Raw genomic sequence first — 14,571 nt, forward strand, 5'->3', positions numbered from 1 at the left:
CGACTATGAAAAAATGGTCCAGAATTCGATGTGCTGTTCTTTTGAGGTTTGTTTCTTTTCTGGTTATCGTTCTCACCTGAAGCACAACGTTAACGAGGTTTACATTCACTGCAATTGACTGACCATATGCTAGCGATAAATAGTCAGCTCGTTCAATATCTCTCCTACCATTATTTTGGCTTGCGAAGATGGCTTACGCACCAGTGGTGACGATGCCGTCATCGTATCCACCGCAATGTTCAGCAGAAGGCCCGAAGTATAATTCCGCCGCTCTGGGAACATCCCTCTCCGTTGGGGCGCGCAATTACGATACTATAGTATTAATTGTTGTCGGCATAACAAACGATCATGGTGACCTTGATGCGATACTGATGGACCATTTCGCTGGTGCTCTACCCGAAGCGCAAGCGACTCCACGACTCTCGCGAGCGGCTTTCATTTTGCTCAGTACTCCTGTAGCCACGCGCTGCATCGATGGATCTATTAGCGGTCCAAGTGATTTCAATCTGTTGTGGAAACTGACGTGGCGCGCGAGTCAGGCTCAGGTGACAAAGCCATGGATTGATTCCGAGTGATCCGTTGCGAATCCATGAATAGATCCATATAGAAGTAAAAGGATGAAGGCAACTGCAACGCGTTTTAAGTCAGCTCGCCAATGAAACCTCGCAATGGATGGTAAATGCCAATCCGAAGAGAAAGGTAGTGAACGAATGGATGCATTTGTTTCTTTCACAAACAAGGGGTGGTACTTCATTGAGATGTTGTTTATTCGGAACTTAATCAACGAACGTTCATAGTCCACTTGTGTGGAGCGACCTTATTTCACGATTAGGTGGGACAGCGTTACAAAATGACGCATCATTAAATGCATTTGCTCCCTTAGGCGTCTAGCAAATATTTTTCTGATCTTTTCATGTTTGATTCGCTTTTGCTTCCGTCTAGGTCTTCCTATGTAACACCTCTTTAGATAGAGCCTACAACTAACGACCTGGGGGTCTCTAACTCGTTTCCAATGGCATTGATAAGATTGCGTTCAGTGAAATTATACTGTCGTACTCCCCTGATACTGGTGCGTTGTGCAGGCCCAATTAGCGTTTGCGAATCTTTCAGCGCCGCGGGATGACGACTAGAGTGACGAACTTGTCATTTGGAATGCATTCTATTAACTGTGAATAAGGGCAAAGCTCGGCCGAGGGCATATGTGTTGAACCAGCGGTGGTCGGCTTAACCAGCGACTTAGTTAGCCGTTGAGTAAATCCGTGCGGTAATTGTCAGTACACTCGTTCTGGTTGCTATTGTCATTGTAGTTCGCGAATTTTTTTATTACTCGGTAGTTCCTAATCAAGCACTGTAACAAAACGCATGTGTAACGCTATTACTGGAGACTAGCTGGCTAGACTGCTGTCGTACTGCCACTGTATCAGGTTGGGTGGACAATCGTCTGTATGAGCAACAGCGTGGTGGAACAAGCACGTTTGGCCACGGTTCGCAGACGCCGGATGACTCGTGGGAGCGTCAGCAACTCGCGCAGCTTGGAAGTCAAGTTGAGGGAACAAGCGATCAACTGTTCCAGAGATTTGGTGGGATGTTCGGACCTTCCGGTGGTATTGGCAGCCCGGCTGGGCTAGAACAACATAAACAGCACAAGACAAGGCAAAAGGTAAGTTTAAATATCAGCGGTCTGAACAATAACACATAAAAATTGGATGTTTTTGCTATGCGAAAATCGTATCAGCATACACACTCGGATGGCATTCAGGTGTTCTATGAGTCCTTTCAACAAACCTCGATCTCAGTTTGTCTCTAGCTCGTTTAAGTGTGGTCGAAACAAAGGAACAATTGTTGGGTCTTCTCAATATACCATACCAGACACAAATTACAGCAAGTCTTTGGCGTTCTTGAAAACTGATTATCTCTCTTTTACGAGTAGCAAGTAGGAAGGATCAATTTGCGGGAATTCGACCACATCCAAAACGCTATCCAACGGATCAACGTTAGCGGCTCAGCGGGCGGGGCCAAGTTTCCGCTGGGAGCCCTTCCGAAAGCGCCCCACGGTTCACTGTTGCCCGCTCACGGCGGGTCCGGATCCGAAGTTGAGGACCACCACTATGCTCCCCTCATTCCACAGCAGCCAAAGAAGAGATTGCCGAGAAGCGCCAAGGACAAGGGTATGTAACTTCACACGCACACATGTTTTATATGTACACATATATATATTATACAGTCGTATTCCTTGACAATACTTTCTTTTAGTTGCCAGCGACTTTTATCTGTTGCCGTGTCGATTTATTGTTAGAGTAGATTAGTCCAATCATCCGTTCAATGGTTTGAATTTTGGGATTTCTTTATGCTAACAAATCTAGATCTGCGGTCTATAAAAGAATTTGGACTGAATTTGGATAATTTATAGTGCATTTTTCAATATAATGATTTTGTAGCTTAATGTCCCTTAAATGATGGACTCATCCATGTAGCTCAATAGTGACTTGTTTGGTTGATTGATTTCATGTTGACCGAAGTACTAATATCTGATAGAATTTATTAGACTAGTTGATAAAGGCCGTATAAGGACAATTAGGTTTACATTGAGGCTGCTAATTAAAAAGCAAGTACTGTACTATTTTCGATCCGTGGGCAGCTGTCTTTATAGGTAATAATATTCTTGTTAAAACGTTGCCGCTAATAATAATCCAACAAGCCCTTCATTTTTTAATTGCAGTTAATTCGTTATCATCTTAAGTTAGCTGTTCATTTAAGTTTCAGTCAGACATAGTTTTCGAGCAGTGGTCCAAATTTGGAAACTTATCAGTTCATTGTTTGCTTCCCATGCAAGAAAATCTAATAACATTGCATTAATCACTAAAAGCTAATTTTAGAAGTATCTTGCTTCGTAGGGCTTTCCAGTCATTCATCGACCATTTTCACTATCGAAACCAAACGATAACCAATAGAGCTCAGGGACTGTTACTAACCCATCTTGATAGCTGCTATCAGAGATTTGCTTATAGATGATGAAAACACGTAACTTCAGATAAGAGAATGCAAACATTAGTAGGTGGATGATGAATCACCTTTGTCGCATCATAGAAGTTTGGCGCTTTAATGTTTGATTGTCCTAATGAGATACTAACACCAGAGATTCATTCATTCACTACGTATCGAGCTAAAAAGTCATTATGAATTACATTATTGTCCCTCTTCCCTCCGTGAAAACTACCTTCAATGATCAGCGGAGGTAGGATTGTTCCATATCATCTATCCGCTGCCGTTTAGTGTTTGGTCTGGCCATTTCACGTACGTTACATGCTCTAATTACATCCTTCTACACCTACCCGCGTCCTCTTTTACAAAAGTAAAATCACATAGCGCCACTGTCTATCCGCTCTGTCACTTTCTTATGGGTCTTCGCGCTGCTGTGGTTGCTGCCCTGGTCGGTGCTGTTATTTGTGGCGTTATGGATGCGTGACGCTCCGATTGGCCTTCTCATCCTATGGACACTTGCTGGAACCCGATACGAATCGACACGAACGCGAATGAACGTATTTACGAATGAACATCTTTGATAATTAACATCCCTTGTCAACTACACATGTCCGCCTTGTACTTGTGACACCTTTTGCGTACTGACGTCACCACGCATACTTCATCATGGTGTGTACTGCGCGTTGTCCTTGGATGGTTCGATAATATAACCCGAACGTTGCGGTTTTCACCTAAACGCCACGGGTGACTGCTGGCGCGTTGACATACTGTGTTACCTTGGACGCAATAGGCGAGGGACACGCAAGCGAGTCGGATTCCGTAGGCGAACTCAGCGATTCCGGCGACAACCTCGAGCTGGACTCCTTGGATCTCGTGGCTGGCGTAGGCGGCGATAAGGCGAAGCAGAGAAAGAGCTCGAAGACACGATCAAAGAAGAAGGCAATCGCCGTCGCGCCGCCCAAGATCCCCCATCTTGAGGGAGGTCTACCAGCATTCCTCAACCCGACGACTAACCCATTGGGCCCGCTTAGTCCACAGGATCCCGAAAAAGGTGCGCGAGCGTGTCCAATTCAACCCCAGTTGATGTACCTTCATTTGAACAACAATCGATTGAATCCTTGTTTTTCTTCCTCTTCTTCGTCTATTTTTTAACAATTGTTCATCCAACGTTTTCCTTTTCTTCTTTCTGTCTGTCTGCTGCTCGTCTTACACGACGACACCCTATCGAATGCTTTGAAGTTGGGTGGAAAGGATAGCTCTTAGACGATGTCTTGTGTTTGGTTTCGTTACTTTTGCGGCATAACAAACGGCTGTTCATGTCACCTAGCCCCAGTCCCTGCCCCAATTCAGGAGCGTTTCGGGGGTTGTTGAAAAGTTGTCTACATCTGCACGGTTTACGTTTGACTGATTTCGCTAAAATACGGCATGTTAAACGTCAACACGTTCTTGCCACTTTCAAGCTTTCGATTTTTGTTACCACGGTCCGCCTTGGAACTACTGCCGAAGGGCTTCACTGTCCTCCTTAAGCTTGCTTCCCATTCGTACTCGTCTCCCAAAGCATTTAGTTTCTTATAACAATGAAATATCTTCATAGAAGATCATATCTCTGTCTACACCCTCGTCAGTATCTGGCACAGTTTTCATGGACGAGGCGCCTCAATTCGCATGCATAACTTATCTAACTTTTGTTTCTTTGCATGCAGTAATAAATACATTTTGCTTCAGTATCACATACATACCAGATGTTCGTCAGCTACCTGAAACTGATCAGTCAGTTAGTTAATCAATTTCTCATTTCACCGCGTATAGCCGGTTAGTCACATCTACATAAATGTTTAGGTATGTCTCAGTTATCTTTTGTATAGTAACCTTAATAACAGTGGGCGCCAAGGCAATCATTATCACTTATTGTTTTTCGGCAAAAATGACGATCTCAGAATCATGTTCTTTAATCAGCTAACTTTACCGGTCGATCCTGATCCGTCAGTCATGCTTTCGTCGTGATGAGGTTCGCGAAATTTTGCACGTTTCAATTCTAAGCCACCAACATAACTAAGTTATATAGTTACGCCGTCTGCCATTTCTCAGTAAGAATGCACTATTTAGCTAAATTGATCGATGATCATAACATGAAGAACATGGACGAGTCCATGTACGCATTAGATGTAAGCCTCGAGATAGTTGTGCCATCGATGTTTGCACGCCGGCCTGAAGTTCAAATAGTTTTCGTAAATTATAGCTCACGTTATTGTGTTTTATTACATTCTAGAAAATTACCGCTACACATTGAGTGCTGGTTTTGGTGTTTTTGCAGGAATATTATTAATTATAAAACTACTGTTTTTACATAAATTAGATGTTTATAGTATTAGAAGTTTTCACTGTATCTGTAATTCTGCTCGTTACAAACCCGCTGAAGTCTTGCGAACATAACTGCGAATGTACTTTATGCCTTCCCCAAATTTGGTGAAGATACATCGAAAAAAGTATGCTTCTCAAAAATCGTGAGGAATACAATGTGAGCGAGGATGAAGACCATTGCAAAACAACACCGTGTTTATTCAAAATTCGAGAATGAATTACGCAGAGCGTTAGATAGATCTAGCCGCCATTCAACAGATTGGTAGTAAGTTTCGATCACGCTGAGCTTTCTCTCATTTCTTTTATGGATTTATTTAGTAATGATGCTGTGACGCATGACCCAATTTCCAAATTAAATACCAAAATGCGATTCACTCGTACGTGTCATGTAGTAGGTCATGGAATTGCCCCCGCAGCGCTTCAATCTAGCAGAGCATAGGTATGTAAATAAGTCCTTTTTCAATAAGGTCCCTACTATGTAGCATTATAAGATTTTCCATAATGCTACGTGTCGTTTATCATATGCACAGCCAGCAATTACCGACTATGCCTTTCTATAGATTTCACTTCTGCTTTAACGCTTATTGGATTGTAAGGTAACGGCGACTTTTATAGTCTTGGATACTCGTTTAAGTTGTTCGATGGCATTAGTCTACTATCTAGTTTGGTTATCCGTACCTTGTTTGTGCCATATTACTTTGGAAATACTGTAGGGATATTTTTCAAGCCAACTTCAACATAAGAAACTTGACGTCCTACAGTTAGATATAGCTCAATCTCGGTTGATATCGAAAAACGAAAAAACTCGTCTCCGACGAGTGAATAAAACGATCCATTAGAGCCATGATTTTATAATTTGAAAAATTTCCCTACAACTCTGCAGAAAGTTACGCCAAATGTTCCTAGTTTAACAGAGTGGCAGTTAACTGCCCTTCCTTTAATTGTTACGCAGTCGAGAAGCAAATCAGTGGCTTGGGCTTATCCCATTATTTATTGCTTTTCATTTGTTTTTCAAATTTGCGACATGATATAACCCCGTAACATATGTATACCTAGTATAAAAAAATCCATTAAATCATTACATAACAATAAATCGTGGTGATGAGCTGATTTCTGTACCAGTTTGCACTCGTGCTGATCGTGATCTGGTCTGTGCTCTCGGTACTGTGTTGTTGTTGTTGTTGTTGTTGTTGTTGTTGTTGTTGTTGTTGTTGTCGTCGTCGTCGATGTTGCTGTTGTTGTTTCGGCGGTTTCGATGTGTTTGTGATGTACGTCGTGCATTACAGCTGCAGCTGCAGCAGCAGCAACGGCCCTCGGGGTGTATTGTTCAGCTGCGCCGTGTGCGTTGGGTCCTGCGCCAGGGTACGGTCCGTCTCTGGGCGCCCTCGGTTCGCTAGGCCTGGATCGCCTCGCGCTGCCACCCCACATGCCAAGCTCACTCCGACACCATTTCCTCTTTAGCCAGCATTTTCCCTCTGATAACTCGCTCAACTCACACAGTAAGTAGAACACAAAAAAGATTGAGAAGAGGTGAGAAATTGAACAACGAGTACAACAACGGCGACAAACATAACAATAATGAACGTTGAGGTGTAACAATAGTGAAGGTTGAAGCCTAGTAGTAATTAGCTCGTTAGTCTTGGGGAATTACTTACTGTACGTGAAGAGTTTCGCGATAGGATGCAAGATGGCGAAATATATTATGTTGTCTATACAAAATGACGGAGAAAAGAAGCCTCTTAACGATAGTTCCTCGTAACGATTGACGTTTGCAGTTCGTTGAGCTATATGATGGATGGATAACGTAAAATTTCCGTCAGTGTTAACGATAACGTTCTTTATTGAAAAAGACTAACAATGATCTATATGCTAATCATGTTTGTGCATGTGCCACGTTGTTATTTGCGTACAAATCTGCACAAAATCTATAAGCGTAAAAAAATATCAAAATTTTTAAAAGTACAAAGGAAAAATAGTAGAGGTACAACGAAAGGCGAAGTTATTATCGTGATTTAGTGACTGCCGAAATCAGGACAAGATTTTGGCCAACCTTTCATTCAGTTACCAATCGTAATAGGTTACGGTGCTGTAGCGCATTCAATCTTGTGGCCTACTGAGTTCAGTCATAACCATATACACTGTTGTTTATTACTATCATATTGACCTTAGATTCATTGAGGCACAACAAAATTAAGTTGCACTCTGGCTCCGTTGTCTAGCCGTCGGCGCTTACGAGTTTAACACGCCATTGGCTTGTATTTAAGATCTCTAGAGTTGATTGTCATAGGCGGTAGCTAATAATTGACAAATAACAAACTTATTGAGCGCACATGATAAACGGTACAGTTCTGCTCGGTAACTAGTAAGTTAAGCTTATCTCACATGAGCTACTGGCAACGATAGCGGTGATCTCAAATGAATTGATCTCCAAAAATGGATCGCTCGTAATTCTTTGGCTAACAGATTCTTAGGAGTACAGTTGATGGACGTGATTTCTTGATTGGGGGGACTGAGAGCGGTTGAAAAAACAAACCAGGAATCCAAAAATAGTAAATAATAAATAAAAAAGTTGATTTTTACAGACCATTCATCTGCTTATATGGATGAAGAGCTTGTGTCGTGACGTACAATGCTATGTTTCTAAACACATCAAGTATTGTTTATTTACCGTAGATTTTGTCGTGGTGCTAATAAATAAGACATTTTGTAAAATGGTGGCGTCTTACAGCCAAAACTCGCCTCGATAGCCTGTCCTGTGTCGCAGGAGCAATGGACGATACCATGTCGCCGTTTGATAATCTCGAACTTAAGGTTTGTACGAATTTTCTTACAGTTAGTACCTATTGGCTCTCGCTCATATATATGCATGAAAATAGGAACATGGACTTTTGTCTTAAGCAACTTCTAACATTGTTTGTTTTCTTGGTTTCTTTGATATATTGGTTGACTACTTTTTGTGATAGCAAACATTGGGTGAAAAGCGTCGCAAAGAAAAGGATAAGGAAAAGAAAGAAAAGCGAAGCAAATCGAAAAAAGGCACAAAAAAAGGTATTGAAGATTTCGCACAGTCGCCGGATAAATTTATTCCGCTGTTTGTCGAAAAGTGTATTCTGTTCATCGAGACCGAAGGCCTCGAGTCAGAGGGACTTTACCGCGTGCCCGGAAATCGTGCACACGTCGAGATGCTCTTCCAAAAGTTCGAAGAAGGTGAGCAAACGCTCTTGCCTTTCGTGTGTATACTATAATATAATAATCCAATTTTTGAGGATACTGCTCATTGAAAAGGTTCCTAGATGCATTGCCTTATCGGTGCATTGATTTCCGCTGAAGTATTCACGGTCTTTCTTTTCAGATTAGTACTATTTCATGCTGTGTTGTTCCAACAATTGAATATCTCGGAGCCCAAATGGGCCATCCTTTGGTCAACATTTCAGTGATATTAGCATTCCAATATCTGACAAATTAGTGTAAATCAAGCCGTTAAATAGATTGACATCAGAAATGGCCGACCGCCACCAGTCATAATAAGCAATATGAAGTAATATGTAGCAGCGGAACCGAAAGCTTCATTCGAAACGTTTAGCCGTCATAAATATATTAGGAATTAGAAACTAAAAGTAGAGTTCATTTTTTGCAATTCTGAAAATGAAGGTTAATTTGTGTACAACAGTTATTCTATAACCATTGTTCTTTGTCTGTGTTACAGATCCGAACTGCGATCTGATAGAGTTAGACATACCCGTTAACGCTGTGGCAACTGCCCTAAAGGATTTTTTCTCGAAACACCTTCCGCCGTTGTTATCAACGCAGGCGATGAATAAACTGACAGATGCGTCCGCTATTCCTGATCGGTCGTGTCGCCTCCTGGAAATGCGGCGTCTCCTACGCCAATTACCGTTAGCCAATCTGGAAATACTTAGATACGTTTTCCATCACTTCGTGAGGTCCGTTGAACCTTAGTGGTTATTCCAACTGGTGTGCAAAGCATAAGAGAATCTATGCGCAATATAATAGCCCGCTCAATATACCTTATCGTCTTCGATTGATAGTATTGAGACTTTTTTCTTACAGTAAAATATTGACTTCAACTATTCCAGTGAATATACACTAGATCTGCGAAAGAAACCTTATAGATAGGATGGATACGTTGTTCGGAAAGAAAGACAGTAAATGCTCATTAACTCCTTTAATTGACATACAACTTTCTAGAAAATAAATTTCCCTTCTTACGACTGAGCTACAGTAAAATCCAAACCTCACTATAATCTACCTGTGTTCTTTATTACGGGTGTTTTGTCAGATCCACTTTTTTTTTATTTCGTTCTTGCATTTCATATCCTAGCATATCAAAAAAATAAGCATTTTGGATCTGAGCATAAACTAAATTGGGTAAATTATAAGAGCAGATTTTTCCTCGTTGGTATGTTATTTAATGAATATAAGAGCTCCGACTCGACGCCATGACTAATCTCGATTGTGGTCTGGCCATCGTCGAAATAGTTCACAGATCCTCATACAAGTGTTTCCTTCGCTACAAATTTCAGAGTAACCGAGAATTCCCGCCAAAACAGCATGGACAGCAAGAACTTAGCAATATGCTGGTGGCCGACGTTACTTCCATTAGAGTTCAACGATATGCTCATGTTCGAACGAGTCCGGCCACACCTCGAGGATTCCGTACAAACAATGATCGATCAGTACCGCTTTCTCTTTTGCGGCGAAGAAGAGGTCGTCATGGTGTAAGCTATCCCGACGAATTGACGCCTCGTATGTTTTGTAACGGCATCCGTACGCATACTACCATCGCAAGCCGTAATCCAGGCGAAGGTAGTAAGTGATGGAGCCACGATACACCCTTTGATCCGATTATGTTAGTAGGCGGCACATTTCGCAAACCTTGTGATCTCGGCCAAGGAAGTTCCATTATGGAAAACAACCAAACGCTGAACCAACCTTATGAACAATAACAAAAAGCGAAATGCAGACTAGACAAAAACAAATCCACGGGTTGACACGTTGACACATCAGCTTCACCTGTCGATACACTCTTTAAGCTTCTGTAGAATATAATCGACCTATAGAGGATCCCTCTCTTCTACCGATTGTATAGCGTCAACCACCCCCCTATAGTCGCCCTTCTGCGCTTTGTACGTCGTTACAATTCTGCTACAAACACTATATGAGTTTACACACCAGCCCGTTATTCCCAAAACTATTGTCTACTTCGCTGGTTGTTTCCTAATAGCTCCTAACTGTTCAGAAACTCGCGCGGCCACAATTGTGCCGGGAAAAAACTGATAGTCAAAGTGAATTTGTGTATTTTGATTTGTTCCGTTTTGCTCATGGTGCTATTCGGTCGAACCTCGATAATGGCACATGTGGGGCTGGTAATGATAATCGTGACGAGGAGGCTAGTGTGATATCACTATCTCTTAATTTATTGTATCTAATAGTACTATATGTATTGTTAGGCTACAACGACACCTTACACACAGCGCGTTGCCATCAGGACAATGGGTGTGAAGCGTCGAATCACACAGATTGCTCGAAATGTTGAAAAAAAAAGATAAAAAAAATATGCAATGGAGAATAAACAGGTGTTTAAGTATTATTAGAGTGAAGTAATGAAGTGGTGGAAAATTACGGGGCAGTTTGGCCGGAAAAACTTTGCACTCGCAAAGAATTAAGGTCCTAATACAAAGACAAGCTTGTGAAAAAAAGACGCGAACCAGGCATAAAAGCCTTGTCACATAAAGGAAAACCAAATCGACTCTTTTCACTACGTGAGATGACGACAATATGTGAGTTAGTGGTACATTCTATGTTTAGAAGATCGAAAGAGGATGTTGGCAGTGGAAAGCAGTGACAAAGACGAACTTTTCTGCCAGCGTAACTAGTCGCTTGCGAGTGAAGCGACAAAAACACACGCGCACACACAGATGCATCATGTAAGAGATGGCTGGCACAAAAAACAAGAAAAACCATGCTTGTATATAGGCAAATATATGGCAGACTACCATATACGAATATGACTCAAGGACGAAACGAAGTTTTCAAATACAAACAGACTGACAGACATGCACATGCACACAACATGCATAGCTTTGAGATGCTGCTAAGAATACGAAATACTACTGATAGTATGTTCTATCAAAAAGTTTTCGCAATTGCGTGTTTGCTTCGGTGTTTTACGACCATCGCTGCCATTAGGAGAGCACTGCGTACTCCGGAAAGCCAGTCGTGTCTTCTGGTCAAAACGTTCGTGAAGGGCCACAATAATAAGAGGTGAAGAAACACACGACGAGAAAAAAACGATAAACAAAAAATAGAGCTAGCTATTCTGCGATAGAAGACGTCTAAACGATAAGAGATCTAGTGGAGAGCCGAATTAGCAAATAGAAGTAACAGGGTGTAAAAATAATATACCAAAACATAGGGAAACTACTAAGAAGAAGACGAACTGCAGAGAGAGTGAAAATGTTATTGATTTGTGGGATCTGTTTAATGCTAATACATGAACTAATGGGTGAGTGCAAACGGGAGAGACAGACTGAGCGCATGATAGTAAAACCAATTGAAACAGGGGGATCTGGTATAAATGTCTTGTACCAGGATCTTCGCAGAGGATCTCGACTGGCTTTGACTAGCCAATGCGTAACAGCCCTTTGTTAGTTAAGAGACGTCAAATAGTAGTTTTTCAGTGTGTTTGTCTGCGGCTGTGCTATTGGTAGTTCGAGTGGTATGCTACCAGCGTATTAATGCAGTATGTTGCAATGAAGTGACATGAGTAAAGGGAATATACGTGAGACTGAATGCAAAATGACGGGCGGCATGGTATGAAACGTCTAGGGGCACCAGAGACAAAATGCGGCTTACTATCGATTGTCATTATAACCGATGGGAGACGAAAAGCAACGCTCGAGAAAGGATGAATTATTAGTTAATTACAGAAGCTGAAGGATCTGCTGACATGTGCCATTTTTAGGAATCAGATAGACGGTTAAAGACAGCTACGAAAAAATTGATGTCGATAAGTACGAATTATGAACGAGAGAATAAAAGAGACAAAAGGCAGATTAAGGTATGAGAGGAGAGGGAAAAAGGGCGCGAAGTAAGACGACTAAGACCCTTTTTCAAAATAGGTACGCGGAGACATACACATATGTATCAGCTCAAACAGATATGCATGTAGGAGTATTCCATAACTATGATAGGCATAAACGGCAGAGCCGGAATATCGTCTCAGCGCGACCGCTTATGGAGAACTGATATTCGTATGTAAGTTCAAACGAAGGCGGGAGCGAAAGAGTATTTGAGTCGCAGCAGTCTTGCCGATGTGTCCCAGCAATCGTTGATCGAAAGCGAACGATAAATAATCATGATGAGAGCATCTTCCAAAAGGGTGAAGCTAACTGTGCTAATTATATCTATATATTTATAATAACGGATCCATTAGACAGCTGATTATTGCAGGCTGACAATATCTATTAAACAGGTTAATTTAACAGCTCTCGTACTTGGTAATTATAATACTAATACTATAACTATGATAAGAATCGTAACGACGCCAGGTGTACCCCTGTTAGACTGAGGTTCGTACAAACCCGAAGTGATTCATAGTACACTGGAATTCCAAAAATAAGGTAAAATTGCGACATATTCATTTAATTAACAACAAGATCCGAAGAAAAATACGATTTAGCAGATTGTGGAACCACTGATTTAACGAGTTCTGGCTTTAACATTTAATACTGATCAACGAACGATGGAATCGTAAATAAGTGCCGCTTTTAAATCGTTTATTAACTGCCTTAAACCCACTTCAAGCCGAGCAGGGGCGTGCCACAGGGGTTGTCGAGTGGCAGGAAGTTCACAGAGTAGGTACAGCGATGTTTAAATGGTGTCTAATTGCCGTCTGAACTTGTAGCATTACAATTAAAATACACTATTCAGGAAAATCCTGTCTAGGTGATTTATGTGAAGAAATAACTTTTTGTCCGTGAAACAAAAATAACGCAGCGGAGTTATTGTGAAATAAACAATACCAAACGAAGAAGCGAAGCAGAAAGCAACATATAAATATTTATACGCAAGACGAGTTGCCTGCCAGGCGACTCTAATGAAATGTATATAGGACTGTATCATATAAGTTTAACTTAGTCATGGGTTCCACATGTATATTTTCCGGGGTCAGATCGGATCGCTCTGTGTCTGACCTTCTTGAAATTATTCGTCGTAGCATTCTCATCGCTCATAGATTATGTTTGTTTATGCACGTCGGGGCGTGTATGCGTTCTCAATCTTGGCAGGCCGTCTTTGTAAACGAGTATTTAATCTTTTTCCAATAATTATTATATATCACCCATACTAAACGGAAGCATAAAGCAATAGTTACAAGGAAGGTAAAAGTAGGTTGAATTTTTTATAGGGACCCTAAGATCTTGCACTCATTCCTAGCATTAATTCTAGCACAATGCGCTCGACTGTCGTGCGATGGCGAATATCTATCCGTCAATATTTTTCGAAATTGTTCTGCTTGTAGAAGAATTCGTAGCCCTTAAAAAGATCTTCACAAGCTGATCCTACTGAGTACGCGATGCGCACGCATGTACTCCTTCATGCGAATCGAATCGTGGCGAATCCAAACACTGTTTAATGCGTCCTATACATATATTCGGTTACGGCAAATCTCGACATGTGGACTGGTTGGTAACAGAGATTTGCTATGTTTGATTTTTCGTTTTTAATTATTATTGTTTTAGGTGCCCCTTTACAGAATATCTTACGTGTGCGCGGATTTAGGTTGTTAGCTTTTACTTGTTTTTTCCGTCTTGCCTTTTGTTGCAGCTGATCAGTTGCTATTTTTGTGATACTTGACGGCATATGCCTGTAACTAATAGTTAATAGTGTGCAGCGTTGAATGCTTGCAAGCAAACGTACAGAAGCCGAAACATGGCAACTGTGCAAGGTGTTTTTTTCGTTGTTTTAGAGTTTGATCGCAACTCTTTTTAGTATTATTTTTATCATTATTGAGAGGTACTACAGTATAAATAAAATTATTATTATACCATATAAATGACTGTGTATGAAATATATACAAGGTGGCCTGGTGGTAAAGCAAGATACGGAGACCGGAAAGGAGAGAAAAAAATGGGTAGCTCTGTAATTTTATGATGATGATGATGCTATTGTATTATTAATTGATTATTTAATATTGTTGCTATAAAT

General features: G+C 41.2%; 1 protein-coding gene across 12 annotated transcripts in view; it reads left to right on the forward strand.

Annotated features, from left to right (window-relative positions):
• The window catches only part of RhoGAPp190 (Rho GTPase-activating protein 190), a 58,335-nt gene extending 43,916 nt beyond the window's left edge, over positions 1-14,419 (forward strand). For 9 of the 12 annotated variants that reach the window (XM_022803728.2, XM_086988483.1, XM_022803721.2 and 6 more), the window contains 8 exons: positions 1,425-1,660; positions 1,931-2,168; positions 3,773-4,033; positions 6,630-6,842; positions 8,072-8,154; positions 8,307-8,550; positions 9,050-9,287; positions 9,888-14,419. In XM_022803728.2, coding sequence (XP_022659463.1) covers positions 1,425-1,660; positions 1,931-2,168; positions 3,773-4,033; positions 6,630-6,842; positions 8,072-8,154; positions 8,307-8,550; positions 9,050-9,287; positions 9,888-10,086 — 1,712 coding nt within the window. In that variant the 3' untranslated portion in view covers positions 10,087-14,419. The remainder of the gene's footprint in view (positions 1-1,424; positions 1,661-1,930; positions 2,169-3,772; positions 4,034-6,629; positions 6,843-8,071; positions 8,155-8,306; positions 8,551-9,049; positions 9,288-9,887) is intronic. The other 3 variants (XM_022803727.2, XM_022803726.2, XM_022803729.2) reach the window with 3 other exon arrangements.
• Positions 14,420-14,571: the final 152 nt, after the last annotated feature.

The sequence above is a fragment of the Varroa destructor genome, unplaced genomic scaffold (genome assembly GCF_002443255.2).
Source record: "Varroa destructor unplaced genomic scaffold, Vdes_3.0 BEIS01000004.1, whole genome shotgun sequence".
In the NCBI taxonomy this organism is placed as follows: domain Eukaryota; kingdom Metazoa; phylum Arthropoda; class Arachnida; order Mesostigmata; family Varroidae; genus Varroa; species Varroa destructor.